This window comes from Mirounga leonina, unplaced genomic scaffold (assembly GCF_011800145.1).
Source record: "Mirounga leonina isolate KUSES-001 unplaced genomic scaffold, KU_Mleo_1.0 Mir_171, whole genome shotgun sequence".
Classification (NCBI taxonomy): domain Eukaryota; kingdom Metazoa; phylum Chordata; class Mammalia; order Carnivora; family Phocidae; genus Mirounga; species Mirounga leonina.
In genome coordinates this window covers 23612956-23629929 of record NW_023270436.1, presented here as the reverse complement: position 1 = coordinate 23629929, position 16974 = coordinate 23612956, and the positions used below count along the sequence as shown (strand labels likewise).

Genomic DNA, 16974 nt, shown 5'->3' with positions numbered 1-16974 from the left:
AAGCCATCAGCTCATTTCTAGAAGCTTCTCCTAGGATGTTCCTCACCCCTCTGTTCTCTGGCTCTGGCCTCTGTCCTTGAGGACGGGGAGGGGTCTTCTCTCTGAAACAGAAACACCGTAAAATAAATAATTATAAAATGCTTTCAGCTATTCCGAGTGTGGTGGGAGCTCTTCACCAACAGGGTCAGGCCCACCTTGCCCAGCACATGAAGTTACACCAAATTAAACCAAATCTTAATCTTCATTCTACTGCAACTATATAGAAAAACAGGGAGAAAAATCTGCTTATTCTAAAATGTTCATCATGTTGCACTATAGCCCACTCCTCTCACAGGAGCCTGGCCCAGACTGGTTATGAATGCTAGCCAGATACCCTCCCTGGACCTGTGTAATATGGGGGTCACCAATGTTAAAAATCCCAAATCCAAACTGAAACAGGAATGGCCTGTCAGGATAGAGGGCTGAGATTCAGGATCTCTCTGTTCTGCCCCTATTAACTTCAGCTTTACCTCCCACTATCCCTTGGTAAGTACTCTACACTTTGCTTTTTGCCTCTTGGTCTTAGCCCCTTCTATCACTCATCCCCAAAATACTGGACTGAGGGCTTGTTAGCCATTACACACTGGCAGGACACTACCAATACTAAGACTGTGATGGACCCTACTCTTGAGGTGTTTATTCTTTAAAGGGGCTACAGCCAATCACAATACAGCATGGGAAGGGACTTCTTGAATAACGGTATCAACTACAGGGTGGAAGCAAGGGTGAGAGAAACTAATGTGGGGAAGAAGGGCCACTTCAAGGAGGAGGTAACTACAGGGCTGCTCATTAAAGATGGACAGAAATTAGTGGAGGAGGAGGGTGTGGAGTAGGACTGCAGAGGGCAGAAGAGGCAGGGGGAAAACAAATACAAAGGCTCATGAATGTGAAAGGGTAAGTTCCTTTAAGAGAAGTCCAGTATGTATGGATACAAGGTATGCTGGGGTGGGGTCAGAGAAGGTATGAGACACTGCTGGGAGAGTCTATGGGTGTGTGAGCATGTGCATGTGTGTGACCAGACTATGAAGGGCTTTCAGAACCTGTGTTTGTAGAATGACAGACCCATCCACACCTCAAACTCCACAAAGCCTCCCAGACCTCCTGTCCCCTCCTCCCTCTGTACTTTATATATCACTGCTGCAGCAACTCCCCTCCATGCAGAGTCTCCTGCTAGACAACCTGCTTCCCAAGCTGCTCCTTCATAGCACTTTGCATACTTAAAATTATGATATCTTGTGCACTGCCTAGCACATTGCCTGCTCGCTGGCAGACACTCAGTGGATATACGTATTACAGACTGGTGAGGAGCAACTTGGCTTTCCTCCCTTCCTGACCGATTCCCATCTGGATCCCAATTGCCTCAAAAATGAGGGTCTATAAGCACTAAGTAAAAGGTGGAGTGAGAAGGTGCTGAATGGAAGTGAATTCATGTCCAAAGGGAGGAGTGAGTGTGAGAGGTGCCCCAAGGCCTCACCTGGGGTCCTGCTGCCCAGTGCTGCCCCTGCCATAGAGCGGGATGACCTTATCTCGGCTGATGCCGGCTTTGCAAACTGGACACACTTGTCTGTTAGGTCTGGTCTCCAGCCACTGCAAACAGGAGAAAAAAATGCGTGAATGGTGCAAGCCCACTACAGAGCAGTCATAGCCAGCAGAACAACATGGACCAGAGGCCTCAAACTGGAAACACCAGCACCAGCAGGAACACTTCAAGGAACCCAACTCTCTGATTCCTGTTCCTGGCACTCAATAAATATTTACTAGTGGTGAAATCAAAATTGCTTTTAAACACCTCATAATTAAACAGGATTCCTCATGCTTCATTACTTCTAGGGGCTCCCTGCAACATAGCAGGAAGGAACTGCAAGCCTGGAGCTATGTCAAGGGGTCTGACAGACCCAGCCTCAGTTTAGGTTGTGGGTGCTGGTATAATGAACTTTAAATCTCTGCCTTCCCCAACAGATCAACTGTATTACCCTGACAGCCAAATTTTGCTTTCGGTGACTTCTCATTTTTACAGCGTTTCCTCAACAACTTTGTATCCCAGACATCAGCATCTGGACATAACCTCACCATTTTCTGGTGATCTACTATGTGCTAAAAGATAGGTTTTGCTTATTACCTAAATTTGCTTAGTGTTTTTTATGTACTTTCATTGATTTTCGCATTCAACTGTTTCTTTTGATATTAAAAACACCAGAATTCTGTTTTGGGCTTCCCAAGCTCTTTCACTGGTTAAAAACATTCTGCTTAACTTTCCTCTAAAATAAAATAAAAATGATAAAAACATGTTATCTGCAGTGTCTTAGAATAATTTAATTCATATATATTTTCTCAACATTTATCTTAGAACATAAATTGCATCTTTAGACCAAATAATATAAAGTTTATTATATAAATGTGAATCTAGGATTTCAGGGCCAAGGAGAAAGCAGCATTTAATGATTTTATATCCCACTTCCTTTATCCTACTGTTGAAAGCTTCAAAACTTATGTGCTCTTTAAAAATTTCCAGCAGATAAATTTATAAATTTACTAGGTTCTCCTAGAGTCAGAATGAACAGCCCTTAACATAGTGGGAACCCCTCTTATTTCCCTTGCTTCTTTCTCCCACCTAGATTCTGAGGCTCTAGATCTCTGGAACTTCTGTCCTCCCCCTACATTCCTAAGCCACCTACTAGTGTGGGGTTCTTTTGCTAAAAACCGTGGAGACAGTCAGCTCACAGTGATTATTCACAGCCAGTTGTGGATGCCAGGCCCTGCTGTCTCACTAAGCACGTGCCTGGGTCTTGGTGAATACTTAACTGACTGGTTTTCATAATAATCTAAAGCTGGGAAAACAGACTTTTGCCCTCTCACAAAAGCTCTCTGTTGAGACCAAAAAAACTTCTCCCTTCCTAACATTTTCAAGACCTTTATGGGTAGGGGGAATAGTTGATATGCTAGGAGGTTTTTTTGTAAAGGCAGAATCTCAAAAGTAAAAACTTAACATACTATCAAATCCTATTCTACAGATGGGAAACTGTGAGCCAGAGAGGTGGTGGCCTGTTAAGGCCACAAAGACCATCAGTAACAGAGTGAGGACCATCCCAGGTACTACATGGACCCCTTATTTTCAGCAAGTACCTGTCAGTGGGCAGGTGTATAAAGCCGGTTGGCGGGGGGAGGGTGGTAAAACAAGCAAATGAGCCCACAAACAGGGGAGATTGCAGCTTCTGACAGTAGTCTCCTGAGACTAGGGGTGTCTTGTGCAACCATAGCTGATGAAAGACAAAGTAAAATGAAATGCATCTTACCTGATGTAAACACGGCCAACTGCCAGAGTCCCCAGGGCAACCAGTCATCAAGGAGAAAGAGAATGTGGGTAAAGGAAGAAAAATACTTTCATTAGCAGAACACTGAGGGTGGGAGCAGAAAAATGGGAACACAGGGTGGAACTCTGGAGCCCTGCAACCCCACTGAGTGTCTGCGGGGAATCACTAGTATCAGAAATTAGAAAAGACTGGGCTAAAATCACAGGAAAAATTAGGCAATAGAGACAAGACCCCAGTCTCTACCCTGGGATCTTACTTGTAAAGGACTCCCAGGTCCCAGACCCAGCTTCTCTACAAGTCAACCTTTGAGGGATTGTGGCCTCTGAAGGAATCCAATATAGGCTAAAGACCTTCTATGCAGAAAAATTCATGGGGGCATTCTCATACACATATGCACACACACATACACATACTATTTCAGACTCCATTTCAGTGGGTTCATAACCTCCTAAGGCTCACAATGTGTGGCTCTATATCTGGTTTAAGAAAAATCTTCAGGCTGTCCTCAACTTTTGAGTGCTCTGCTGGCAGGAAGTCGTTTAAAAGGTCAAGTTTAGTATAAAAAAACATCTTTAAGTAATGAAAAGGATGGAGATGCTGCTCGGCAGAAAGGGCTACCTTCACAGCTTAACGAAGTTGTACTACAATGAATTGCTGCTCAGTCCCTCATTTTTCAAATGAGGAAACCAAACTCAGAAACAAGAAACAACTAGCCTGTGGCACCAGGACTAAAAAGTAAGTCTCCTGACTTCCAGTTTATTGTCCCTTCTTTCTATCACCCAGCATTGGGTGCAAAAAATGACATTTACAGAATTGAAGGAAAAGTTACTCTAACTTTAAATTTTTCACTTTTACTCTCTTGATTTATTCATCCAACTAACAGATATCCACTGCACACCTCCTGTGTGCCAGGACAGTGGAAAATGTGGACATGGTTTCTGTCCCTCATAAAACATGACTCCTCTGAGTAAAATTTGTTGGACTCAGAGGCTAATCCCTTTCTCAGTTCCTGAACCACAGTTTAGCCCCACCATCCAGACATGCAATCTCCCTGGATGTAACAGACACACCTGACATTTGACTCCTACATTAACCTTGCAATGTCATTCCAAACTGAGCCCAACATACCCCAAATCACAGATCTCCACTGGTAACCTCCCTTGAAGGCTGTGGGGGGAGAAGTGGAGGTGACTTCCTTTAGGAGAAAGTTCAAAATTATAACAAAGATGGTGATCACTTCAATTTATTAAGCAACTGCTGTGTGCCAGGCCATGGTTGACTAGCTTTTCATTTGTTAATGTCAGTGGCGGGTCATATTAACCTATGACGAAGTGTAATTATCTCCCTTGTACAGATGAGGAAACTCAGGTACAGAGAAGCTTGCAGATTTGCCCAGGGACAAACCACTCTGATAGGAAGCATCTGTTTCATTTTATAGTCTGTGTTTTTATTAATGGTACCTTGATTTATTCTTAATTTTGTCACTTGTTTCAGGTCCTGGTTTTATAATGCCCCAGAGAATCTCCAATTTCTAGAAAACAACAGTTTCTGCGTAAAACTTAATGATTAGGGCAAGAGCTGCCAGAACAAAATCTGCCCGACCAGGGACGCCTGGGTGGCTCAGTCAGTTTAGCCTCTGCCTTCGGCTCAGGTCATGATCCCAGAGTCCTGGGATCGACTCCCACATTGGGCTCCTTGCTCAGCAAGGAGCCTGCTTCTCCCTCTGCCTGCCTCTGTCTCTCTCTCTCTCTCTGATAAATACATAAAATCTTAAAAAAATATATTTAAAAAAAAAATCTGCCTGAACAAAATCTGCCCCATCCTATTTATTCAATAAATTTATCTCTTTATCTTAAACTCCCTTAAATACTACTTAAATGACCCCTTCTTCACACCAGTTCCCTGCTCAAAAATATTCCACAGATTTATGTCCTACTCAATCAAATCTGGGTTTGATAATCTGGCCCAACCCTCTCTTAACCAGTCTTGTTCCCTAACACTTCCCAGCCCCCCATCCAGGGCGCTATCTGAGGTTCACAGCAGTCTCAGGGTCTCAGTCTCATATCCAAGAGCGCATATGTCTATCCCTAGAAAATGCCTGCTTTGTGGGGCACATACTCTTTGCCTTATCTGCCATTCTTACCCCTCCACTTAGCCCAATTCACCCTTCAAGGTCCAGCTCAAAATCAAGGGAGAATAAAATCTCAACATTTACCCAGAACCTCAGATCCAGGAGGGACTTCTATAATGATGGAGGCCAGAATGAAACTAACCCTGCCACTTCATTTTGATATACATAAAATAGAGCAACGATTATTAGGATCATTGCTAACACACAGTATTCCGTGTGTGCTATGTGCTCTTCTAAGCTTTTTATGTATTTTGTGTCATTTGATTGCTCACATACAACCCTGTAAAATGAGACAGAGTGTGTGTAAGCACCTTGCCCAAGGCGATCCAGTAGGGAGGTGGCAGAGTCAGGATTCAGAACAGGAAGTCTGGCTCCACTGTCCTTGCTCAACAGTGTACCACAATATAACCACTGTACACACTGCCTCTTCATTCAGCACAGCAAGTGGTACATAGCAACTGCTCACTAACTGGTGAGTATTTTCACTTTAGAGGTGGAGGTACAGAGTCCAGAGTGGGGATATGATTTGCCCAAGGCCACTCAGCTCATCAGCAGTAGAACTGGGACGAGAATGCAGGGCTCCTGCTTCTTAGACCTGATTGTATCATGAGACCCAAAGTGGGTGGGAAACCTCCTGTTCCAAAGCTGCCCGGGCCACAGGCTTTCTAAACTTGGCAGTGTGTCTTCTGGGGGTGGTGGCAGGGGTACTGACCAGAAGAGGTGGCCACACAGGCTGATGACGGCGTCCTTGGCTGTGTCCAGACAGATGTTGCACTCAAAGGTGCTGTCCTGCCCTCCACTCTCGCCAGCACCATTGCTGCTACCGCTGGGCCCCCCTGCACTGGAGTTCTCAGGGGATGCAGAGGCCGAGGGCCCCTTGCTCGCCATCCTTGGCTGTCAGACTCTGACTGAAGATTCTCCCCAGGAAAATCCTGAAAGGCAGAGAGCCCTTGATTGCCCATTTCTGCAGCCCACTCTCCCCAGCTTCCATGGCAATACCCCCATCTTCTCTCAGCTCCAGAAGTTCAGATTATGACTGAACCCCTACAAAGACTTTGCAGAGGCTGCAGAGGATGATACTCATGGGGCACTACCCAGAGAACAATGACTCAAAAACTTTCATGAACACAGCCTAGAAAGTACCACACAAAACACACTGCACAAATATAGAACATCCTCCATCCAGATAGCTCTCCAAAGGAACTGAGACCTTTTCTCATATGTCTTTACCTTCTCCCAGGAGAACCAATCTAGGTATATGTGCTCAATAAAACTAAATGTTCACAGGCTGTCCTCTAACTTTGGACTGCCTCTATATTGGCAGGTGAAGCTGCTTAGACCAGAAGGCTTTTGTCACTACTGCACATAGAAAACCAGTATTAGTTACCATAAGTGAAAAATAATTACAAATATATGACAGAAAAGCTGTTTATCCTCATACCAAAATCTGGCACATTCATATAATGCTTTGGGTAAAGCTGATCTGGTCCAATCTCTTCAGGAAACTGAAGCCCAAGACCTGTCCTCTAATTGACGAATGTGGAGCTGAGACCGGGACTCATGACATCTAGTCTGTATTCAAACCACTGTACCACCACAGATCAAGTTGGCCACCAAGTGCTGGGAGAAACAGACCGTTGTTCAATATTGCCTCCAAATCAAAGAACCTACCAGGAGCTGAGCAAGAAAGAGGACAAGACCAACACCAAGGATACCCAGAAATTCTGGGTGCAGATTAAGAATCTGTGAAGAGCTTGGTCTGGCCACCCCCACCATCTTAGAAATTCCAAGCAGGAGATGCTGGCTGGTTATCATAGCCAGAGAACCAGCAGCTTCAATGCTGGCTTCAGTTGAGCCTACAGCTTGCTAGGTGTTTTGAGAAACTCCCTCTCCTCTGTGGACCACAGTTTTCTCATCTGTAAACTAAGGCACTGGACTACATGGTCTCTTAGTTGTCCCCTTCCAGCTCTGAGACTGTGAGGCTCCAGGTCATCTCATCCATCTTTCCAAAGCAGGCGGCCCTACCATAAGTGTGGGACTCACCACTGGAACACCAAAAGACTGCTCTGATTCCAGCTTCCAAAGTTTGAAGACGTTAAGGACCAAAAAGCCAGAAGTCTTCTCAGACCAAGAAGCCTTCCTACACACCACCAACTTAGAACTCTGGACTCACAGGCATCCCTCACCACCACAGCAGCTCAGTGACTTGAGCAGGGAGAGAAGACCGGCTCACTGCCACTTTTTCACTTAGTTACATCATTTTACATAATGTCCCAGAAGGGCAGCTGGCTCCTGGCAGCACCAGTGCCTTACTGGCCTCAGCTCCAAGACGTTCCCCCTGACCCAGTGCTTCTTCCTCTCCACATACAACTGTTCTCTTCTTCTTAGGATGGAGCCTGCTTCTGAGGGCCATGTTATGGCCCTCAAATGTCATTCCAGCTCAAGTACCTGACCTATGTGAGTTTCTTTAGAATATGTTTATCTTTTAAAATTAAGGACTGTGTGGGCACCTGGGTGGCTCAGTCAGTTAAGCGTCTGCCTTCAGCTCAGGTCATGATCCCAGGGTCCCTGGATCAAGTCCTGCATCAGGCTCTCTGCTCAGTGGGAAGTCTACTTCTCCTTCTACCTTTCCCCACTGCTCGTAATCTCTCTCACTCTCTCTCAAATAAATAAAATCTTTAACATTAAGGACCGTGTGTACAGAAGTAGAAAGACAATCATAAAGTCAGGTTCACCGATCAATCTTAATGATAGTCTCCTGATGTGATGCAATAGGAAGTACATATCACCAACAATGAAGCACTCTTAAAACACAGACTCTAATCATGTCTCCAAAATAAATTACCCATTTACAGAAAATATGGGGCATAGAAGCACATGTTTAACAACTCCAGGAGGCAATCAGCCGATCCAGAATGTGGGATCTTTTACAGGACAAATAATCCAAGTTCTTAAAAAATAAATAGCATAAGTGGGACATGGAGTTCTAAATTGAGACTTGAGACATACCAACCACTGAAAGTGTGTGGATCTCACTGGAACCAGGTTCAAACAAACCACCTGTAAAAAGACATTTGTGAGATGACTGTCAAAAATTAGATTTAGCCTAGGTATTAGTTGATATTGAGGAATTATTGTTAATTTTATTGAGTATAATGGTATCGCATAATTTAAAAAATACTCATCTGCTAGAAATACTTATTTTTTAGAAGATTTTATTTGAGAGAGAGAGAGCACAAGCAGAGGGAAGAGGCAGAGGAAGAGGGAGAAGCAGGCTCCCTACTGAGCAGGGCTGGATCCCAGGACCCCAGGATCATGATCTGAGCCAAAGGCAGACACTTAACCAACTGAGCCACCAGGCGCCCCTAGAAATATATACTTAAATATTTATGAAGGAATGATGCTTGGGATTTGCTTTAAAAACTCCAGGGGGAGAAGTGAAAATGGAGAGAAAAGACTAAGAACAGGGAAGGTGATGGTTGCTGGAGCTGGATGATGAATGAGGGTTTATTCCATTAGCTTATTTTTGTGTGTGCTTGTACATTTCCATAATAAAAGGAATTTTTTAAAAAGGTTAGGTTGCAGAAGAGTATGTGCCTGAACTTATTTGGGTAAAAACAAAATATATAAAAGAACACACACACACACACACACAAAATGTCTAGAAGGCACACACTAAACTATCAACAATTATTTCTGGGATTAGGGGCTGTGGAACTTCAAATTTTATACTCTTATTCTCTTTTAATGTTTTATGATAAGCAGGTATTACTTTTACAATAACATTTTAAAAAATTGTAAAATGGGGCGCCTGGGTGGTTCAGTTGGTTAAGCGGCTGCCTTCGGCTCAGGTCATGATCCTGGAGTCCCTGGATTGAGTCCCGCATTGGGCTCCCTGCTCAGCAGGGAGTCTGCTTCTCCCTCTGACCCTCCCCCCTCTCATGTGCTCTCTCTCATTCTCTCTCTCACAAATAAATAAATAAAATCTTTAAAAAAAAAATTGTAAAATGCATGTATAATATTACATTTGTTACAATAATGAACTATAAATATTAGAAAATGTCTTTTACAGGGCGCCTGGGTGGCTCAGGCGTTGGGCGTCTGCCTTCAGCTCAGGTCATGATCCCAGGGTCCTGGGATCGAGTCCTACATCGGGCTCCCTGCTCTGCAGAAAGCCTGCTTCTTCCTCTCCCACTCCCCCTGCTTGTGTTCCTGCTCTCGCTATGTCTCTCTCTGTCAAATAAATAAATAAAATCTTAAAAAAAAAAAAAATGTCTTTTACAATGTGGAAAAACATACCAAACTGTCAATGGTGACTATCTGTATTGGTGGGGACTTAGAGGTAGTGACATATTTTCTAAGTCCTCCCCATTGACAAAACTGACATTTTTACATGTATTAATTTTGAAATCAGACAAAAGAGGAACAGTACATCTTAAAAAAAAAACACAACTTCCGGGGCGTCTGGGTGGCTCAGTCAGTTAAGCATCTGCCTTCAGCTCAGGTCATGATCCTAGGGTCCTGGAATGGAGCCCCAGGTCTCAACGGGCTCTCTGCTCATCGGGGAGTCTGCTTCTCCCTCTCCCTCTGCTCCTCCCTCTTCTCATGCGCACACGCACCTGTGCGCACACTCTTCCTCTCAATAAAATCTTAAATAAAATAAAATAAAATAAGTAAAAAAACTTCCCAGCGTTCCGGTTTTCCCCAATCCTGAAAAGCTCAGAGTTCAAGTCCTGACTCCACCACTCTGAGTAGATACCTTGATGGCTACAATCTCTTTTTTCACCTAAAAAGTAAGGGTGTTGTGCCTTCTACAGGACTGCAAAGGTGGCCCTATGAGATAATACAGTGACCCAGAAGGTCCACCAAGGTGAGGGGGCTGCTGCTACTGGGGAGACATACATAGACACCCCTTATCCTGGTTCATTACCCTCTCTACTCCCTGACCCAACAAGGTTCTGCATGGCTCATACTCCTAAGGGATAGAAGGCTTAAGGGGACAGTCAGGATCAAGGCAGGTGTTAGGGTGGGAATGGTCAGAGTACAGTAACAGAACAGCTCAGTTTGCAGACAGCAGCAGGCTTACAGCAGGTTAGGCACTGGGACAGGCCTGCACATCCCAATTCCAAGCAGACCATGTAACTCTCATTCTAATTCTTGGTAGACTGACCACATGGTCCCTACTCAGGCTCTAAAGCCTCCTCCTAGTAAGCACTCAAATATTTCCTGAGTGAATGGGTGTGGGCATGTGTGACTGGTTTTGGTCAACAGGCCAGCTGCTCACAAACCTCTCTGCAACACATTCTGGGCCCCAGGACCACGCAGCTATCCCTGGAGCCTTCTCTCCTCACCTTCTCCCTACCCTCATGAACAGGAACCTCACCACACCAAGGCAGCATGGCAGAGATGAGCATCATTCCCTGGGGACTGTCTACTGAACACCTGCAGAACAAGAGAATGTGGCTACAGCCTTCTGGGCCCAGCAGGAGTGGGACAATGGTCAGAGGACAGAGGGCCCTGGTTGGCTCAGGAATTGGACAAAATAAAAGGGAAGCAGGCCCTGAGCATGCCTGAGCTGCCATCCTACTAAAACTTTCTCCTGGTCCTGGTAGGGACTATGAACTTCAATCTGACCACATTAGCAGTCTTGTTGTAGCTGGTTCTGAGCCCCTGTCCCTACTCTGACAATTCTTCACTCCTGATCTGAATCTACTTTATGTTTTTCAAGCACATTCACATCTATTACCACTCTGATCCTCACTCCACTTCATAGATGAGGATACAGGCCAGGGAGGTTAGAGGACCTACCCAAGGCCAGGCAATCATGCAGCACCAAATTCAGACTTTCCAACACAACACTGGCACTCTTTTCACTCTTACATATTACCCTCTGACATGTAGCTTTACGACATTAAATACCTGGTCTTTTTTCCCCTCAAGTTTATTGTACAATGCTGTAACTTTTGTGTTCTTTGAAGTGAGTGTGAAGCATGCATTTATGCTTTCAATCAACAGATCTCTAGTACCAACTACATTTAAGGCTTGGGGCTACCAGCTGTGTGTGTGGAGAGAAGTCTCAAAGAGCATGGCCAAGTTGAGGCTCTGGAATCTGGAATAGGAGCTAAGGAAGACACATGGGTAATTACAAGAATTCTTAACAAGGGGCTCCATCAAACTTGCCTGTTTTTCCTAAACAAGGCACCCTCCCAGAAATCTGGTTCCTAGACCCCCTCAGTGATTTAAATAGGATTTGGATCTGGACAGTGCCCAAGAATCTGTATTTTCAAATAAATGCCCCTATCTTCCACACCAAGTGATTCTTTGATGAAGTTTTGGGAACTCAGCTCTCAAACAGGGAAGAACTCTACCAAAAGCACAAAGCAGTATGACACAGCACAGAGTTTGGGAGGGACAGTGACCTCAGGGTCTGTCCTTCAGAATGCACAACCCCCAGCTCCAGTACACAGAGACTACGAAGAGGTCAGATAAACTTGGGGGATGGGGGACAAGTCTGCGGAGATCTCAGACCAGCCGGCACCTGGTCCATCCAAGACAGAACTGACCATTAAAGAAACAAATTCATACCTAGTTTCAAAAAACATTCCTAAATGAGATGTCCAGGTTGGCACATGTGATGCTGGGACTAAAGCAGATTTGCAATACTTAATGATCCCTTAGGAATGCAGAGCCTGGAAGCTGAAACTGACCCAACATCCTCACTCCTATTACTTTCCCAGAGCTGGCCTGGTCTACCTCACAGGAACTGAGCAAGGAAGAGAACATAAAAGTTGCATATCCCTTCAGGAAACACTGGGGAACTTGACTTCATGAAGAAATCTCTTTGTAGCGTTCTTGTATTCAGATCTCAGGTTCTAGAGAACTGCAGTTTTCAAAATCTGCCTTCTTTCTGCCTTTAAACTCTAAGAATTCCTGGACCAGGGTATGCCGAGGCATCTAAGAATGTTAATCCTAGTGATGACGATTACAAATTTGGGTGACAAATGATTGCCATGATCCCAGAGGATACCCAGCAGAGTTCTTGTTTCTGTGGGCACATGCTTGTTCACATGGAAGCTTTCTGCCAGGAACTGTAGCTTGCCTGAGCCTGTCTGTGCTGTTCATTAGGCTGCTGCTGGACCACGTGTAGGCAGAGATGAGAGGTGCATTCTGAAAACGTCTACATCACACTCACAGAAGGCTGGAGTAGGAAAAAATCTAACTAAGTTGATTGGAACTTGGAACACATAGAAACCAAGCTCTAAAATTTTAGAGTCTAAATGTTGTTTAGGTAGGTCTCTAGGCTAGCTCACAGAAGCTTGGCCCTAAAATATAGGACCATGGGCATGAATGACTTTCCACATCCAAAAGGACAGAGGAAGCCGATTCTAGCCTCTTTTCTTTGGGGCAGCACTGGTCCTTTTTTACGGCATCCTTTAACCTCCCTATCTGTTCAAGCAATCCTTCTCTTATCTTCAAAGATTTATTTTTTTAAGAATTTTTATTTGAGATAGAGAGAGAAAGCACAAGCTGCAGGGAGGAGCAGAGGGAGAGGGAGAAGCAAGCTCCCTGCTGAGCGGGGAGCCCAACCAAGACCCTGAAATCACAACCTGAGCCAAAGGCGGACAGACGCTTAACTGAATGAGCCACCCAGGCATACCATCTTCAAAAATTTATTAAAGATCTTATTTGTCAAGCATTCAGGATACAGAGATAAAGGGTTTCAGTCTAAAGGGGGACATAGTCAAGTAAACAAGGCAGCTTAGCTTGCTGAGTGCTGACAGAAGTATGCAGAGTGCATGACTACAGGGCATGCTGGGGAGACACAGAACACAGGGCACATATGGGTGTGGTAAGGCAGCAAGGGCTAGGACTGAGGCAGGAAGAAAGGCCTTAGAGTCCTTGTGCCCTTCATATTTGAGTGGGGACTGGGATCAGCTATTCCTACTTTTTCACGTTTTCTTCTGGTATTTCTGAATCAAAAGGGTTTCTTTGTTTCTTTGTTTAAACTTCAGTGCTTTTCCTTTTTTTCTTTTTTTTGAGATTTTAATTATTTGTGAGAGAGAGTGAGAGAGAGAGAGAGAGAACGAGTTGGGGGGAGAGGTAGAGGGAGAAGTAGACTCCCTGTTGAGCAGGGAGCCCTATGTGGGACTTGATCCCAGGACCCTGGGATCATGACCTGAGCTGAAGACAGACACTTAACTAACTGAGCCACCCAGGCACCCCTTCAATGCTTTTCTTTAAAGCTTACCAGGTTTCAAAAGAAAAGGTAAAGCAAGATTTGGATGATCACTGGCACATACTTTTAAGGGTCACCCAAGAGCTGCCTTTTATCATCCTTTATATCACTGTCTTCAATGTTCTTTTAACTTTTTATGGACTTTTGTCCTTAAAAACTAGCATGGCAGGGGCACCTGGGTGGCTCAGTTGGTTAAGTGTCTGCCTTCAGCTCAGGTCATGATCCCAAGGTTCTGGGATGGAGCCCTGAGCTAGGCTCCCTGCTCAGCAGGGAGTCTGCTTCTTCCTCTCCCTCGGCCCTACCCCCTACTTGTGCGTGAGAACTCGTGCTCTAATAAATAAATAAAATCTTTAAAGAACAAAAGCCAAAAAACAAAACTAGCATAGCAGAGGAATTTGATGGCTTTGGGTTCAAATCTCAGCTCTGCCACTTACTCAGTAACTTTATACATTATTTTCTCTCTGAGCCTTTGTTTTACTCCTATGTGTAAAAGGGGCTATTACCTTCTTCACAGGATAGTTTATAAGAATTAAAGAGATAAAACAATAAGGGACTAGCACAGTGCCAACAGAGTTAAGTGCTTGAAAAATGTTAATCTCACCTTCACTGTCAGGTCTCACAAAGTACACTTAAGGTGTACTACAGAGCTATGTAGTCAGCAGGTACTTCGTTAATCTGCTTAATGAATAAGTCACAACTTCCCTTTCTGAATGACCATCATTCTTTGAAGGCATAGTAAGTGAAACATCAGAACTATGTATGAGAAAATCCAGAATGGGATACACTTAGTTTGATCCTGGCAAAATCAGATTTTCACCAAAAGTTTTAAAATCAGGAGCCATTTTTAATATTTACTATCACCATGAATAATGTCAGCTAACACTCAGCACCCTTTACATGAATTATCTCATTTAATCTTCATAACCTGCGTTTGCGGTAAACACTACTATGCCATTGTTAGCATCCCCTGGGGTGTCAGATTAAGGCTTAGAGTAGTTGGGTCATTTGACCAGAGCCAGTCAGAGGCAAAGTTTCCCAACTCCCAAGCCAATGTGCTTAACAGACAGCACCTCAGTGATCTGTTTGTGTGTCTTTGTCCTTGGGCCCAGCTTCCAGGTGCCTTACTCAGAACAGGGCCAGGCACCTGAAGAACACCTCATAAATGTGCATGGGTTGATAGATCTGATAGCCAGACTTAGAACTATACAACTCGATATGAGTCAATTTAGCCAAATGAAGTTGTGGAAATCAGTATCCTAAAAGAACAAAATTTCTTCAGGGATGTTTTTCAGAACTGGAAATATCACATAACCGTTTTAGAGTAATTTTTTAAAAAGTAAGTATTGCTCAAAACTCTGAAACAAATGAAAAAAAAATTTTTTTTAAAGATTAGGGATCTCCAACCAGAAAAAGGTTTGGGTTTTCCCAAATTGGTACCACCTCTATTAGAGATAACTACTGATACAGAGCATTAACTATTCATTTATCTGTCTATTGCTTACTCTAAGTTAGACACCTCCTAGAGCCACAAGCACAGTGCCTGACACAAAGTAAATGTTCGATAAATGCATGTGAATGAACAATGGGGATCTACTAATTTCAAATTCAAACCAATATAACTGCATAAAATATTGTAATAAAGAAAACATCTTCAGATTGGACAGACCTCAGTTAAGGGGGGGTGGATTTCTAGTATAATACAGTGGAGGAAGAATCTGGAACCAGAAGACCTAGTCTGACACTCAGCTCTACCACTCACTAAGCCAGGGTCCTCATCTGCAAATGGAATAACTGTGTCTGCCCTTCCTTTGTTATCAGAAAAGTTTTCAAAATGAGAGTTTTGCTTTTGTTTTCATGTAGTCAGTACATCCTTATTAATACAGAATCTATAAAATCTCATTAATTCAGATTTTTTTTTTTTTTAAAGATTTTATTTATTTATTTGAGAGAGAGAGAGCATGAGAGGGGCAGGGTCAGAGGGAGAAGCAGACTCCCTGCCGAGCAGAGAGCCCGATGCGGGACTCGATCGCGGGACTCCAGGATCATGACCTGAGCCGAAGGCAGTCGCTTAACCAACTGAGCCACCCAGGCGCCCCTCATTAATTCAGATTTTATCTGTGGTTGAGCTAAAGAGCTCTAAAATAGTCTGAAGGTAGAGTATAAAAGGAAAATAAATGAGATTTAACTTAATTAAGGAGAAAACTTTCTAAGAGTTTAGTAACACCCAGCTCATACTTGACAAAACAATGATCTCACTTCTCCTTTGAATAGGAGGTCCTAAGGAGGACCATCAGGAGAACATATGTAAGATAAACCAACTATGGTTTAAAATAATAAAACCAGGAGCGCCTGAGTGGCTCAGTCGGTTAAGCGTCTGCCTTCGGCTCGGGTCGTGATCCCGGGGTCCTGGGATCAAGCCCCGCATTGGGCTCCCTGCTCAGCGGGGAACCTGCTTCTTCCTCTTCCTCTGCCTACTGCCCTTCCTGCTTGTGTTCTCTGTCAAATAAATAAATAAAATAATAAAACCAAATGACACCATTTTGAATAATACGTAATATTGACTTTTACAAATCAGGTTTGTGTCCTGAGCCACCTGATGCTAATTGTCAGAGCAGTCTGGGAAACATTTGGAGAATACCAAGAACTATGCTCAATTCAATGATAAATCAAAGTTCTGGTTCCTGCCCTCAAGAAGTCTATGGTCTAGTCATAACTGTCATTTTTTAAAAACGAATCTCATTGAAAAATGCCTCTGCAGAGATGGTAGTGCTAAGAAAAGACAAGTAATTTTCCTGGGCTTTTGCCTAGGACCCACTCCCATATTCAGAGAGCTGACCCTCTTTAAAAACTGCCCCCATGCCTGTACCACATGGTACTTCTGAGGAGCAACTGGGAGCAGGGATATCAAATAATCAGGTGCTATAGAGACTACCAGGGAAGTCAACTTGGTGACTGATCCAAGAGTGGAATGGCCAGCCAGACCCCTAGGCCATTTCCACAGAAAGTCACACAGCCTGCTGCTTCTGACCTCTGTGTGTCCTTAGACCACCATTTAGTCGTGCTTTGCTCCCACTGCTTAATGAGATGAGAGCAGGAACACAAGCAGGGGGAGTGGGAGAGGGAGAAGCAGGCTTCCCACTGAGCAGGGAGCCCGATGTGGGACTCAATCCTAGGACTCTGGGATCATGACCTGAGCCGAAGGCAGCCGCTTAACGACTGAGCCACCCAGGCGCCCAACTTTTGAGACTCTTAAGCCA

At 44.1% G+C, this 16974-nt stretch overlaps 1 protein-coding gene across 5 annotated transcripts in view; it reads right to left on the bottom strand.

Annotated features, from left to right (window-relative positions):
• Positions 1 to 16974, bottom strand: part of RNF185 (ring finger protein 185) — a 36380-nt gene that overhangs the window by 7380 nt on the left and 12026 nt on the right. For 3 of the 5 annotated variants that reach the window (XM_035017398.1, XM_035017400.1, XM_035017399.1), the window contains 4 exons: positions 6194 to 6413; positions 3333 to 3351; positions 1514 to 1626; positions 47 to 101 (listed from right to left, as the gene is read on the bottom strand). In XM_035017398.1, coding sequence (XP_034873289.1) covers positions 47 to 101; positions 1514 to 1626; positions 3333 to 3351; positions 6194 to 6369 — 363 coding nt within the window. In that variant the 5' untranslated portion in view covers positions 6370 to 6413. Of the gene's footprint in view, positions 1 to 46; positions 102 to 1513; positions 1627 to 3332; positions 3352 to 6193; positions 6414 to 8490; positions 8542 to 16974 lie in introns of all 5 variants that reach the window. The other 2 variants (XM_035017397.1, XM_035017396.1) reach the window with 1 other exon arrangement.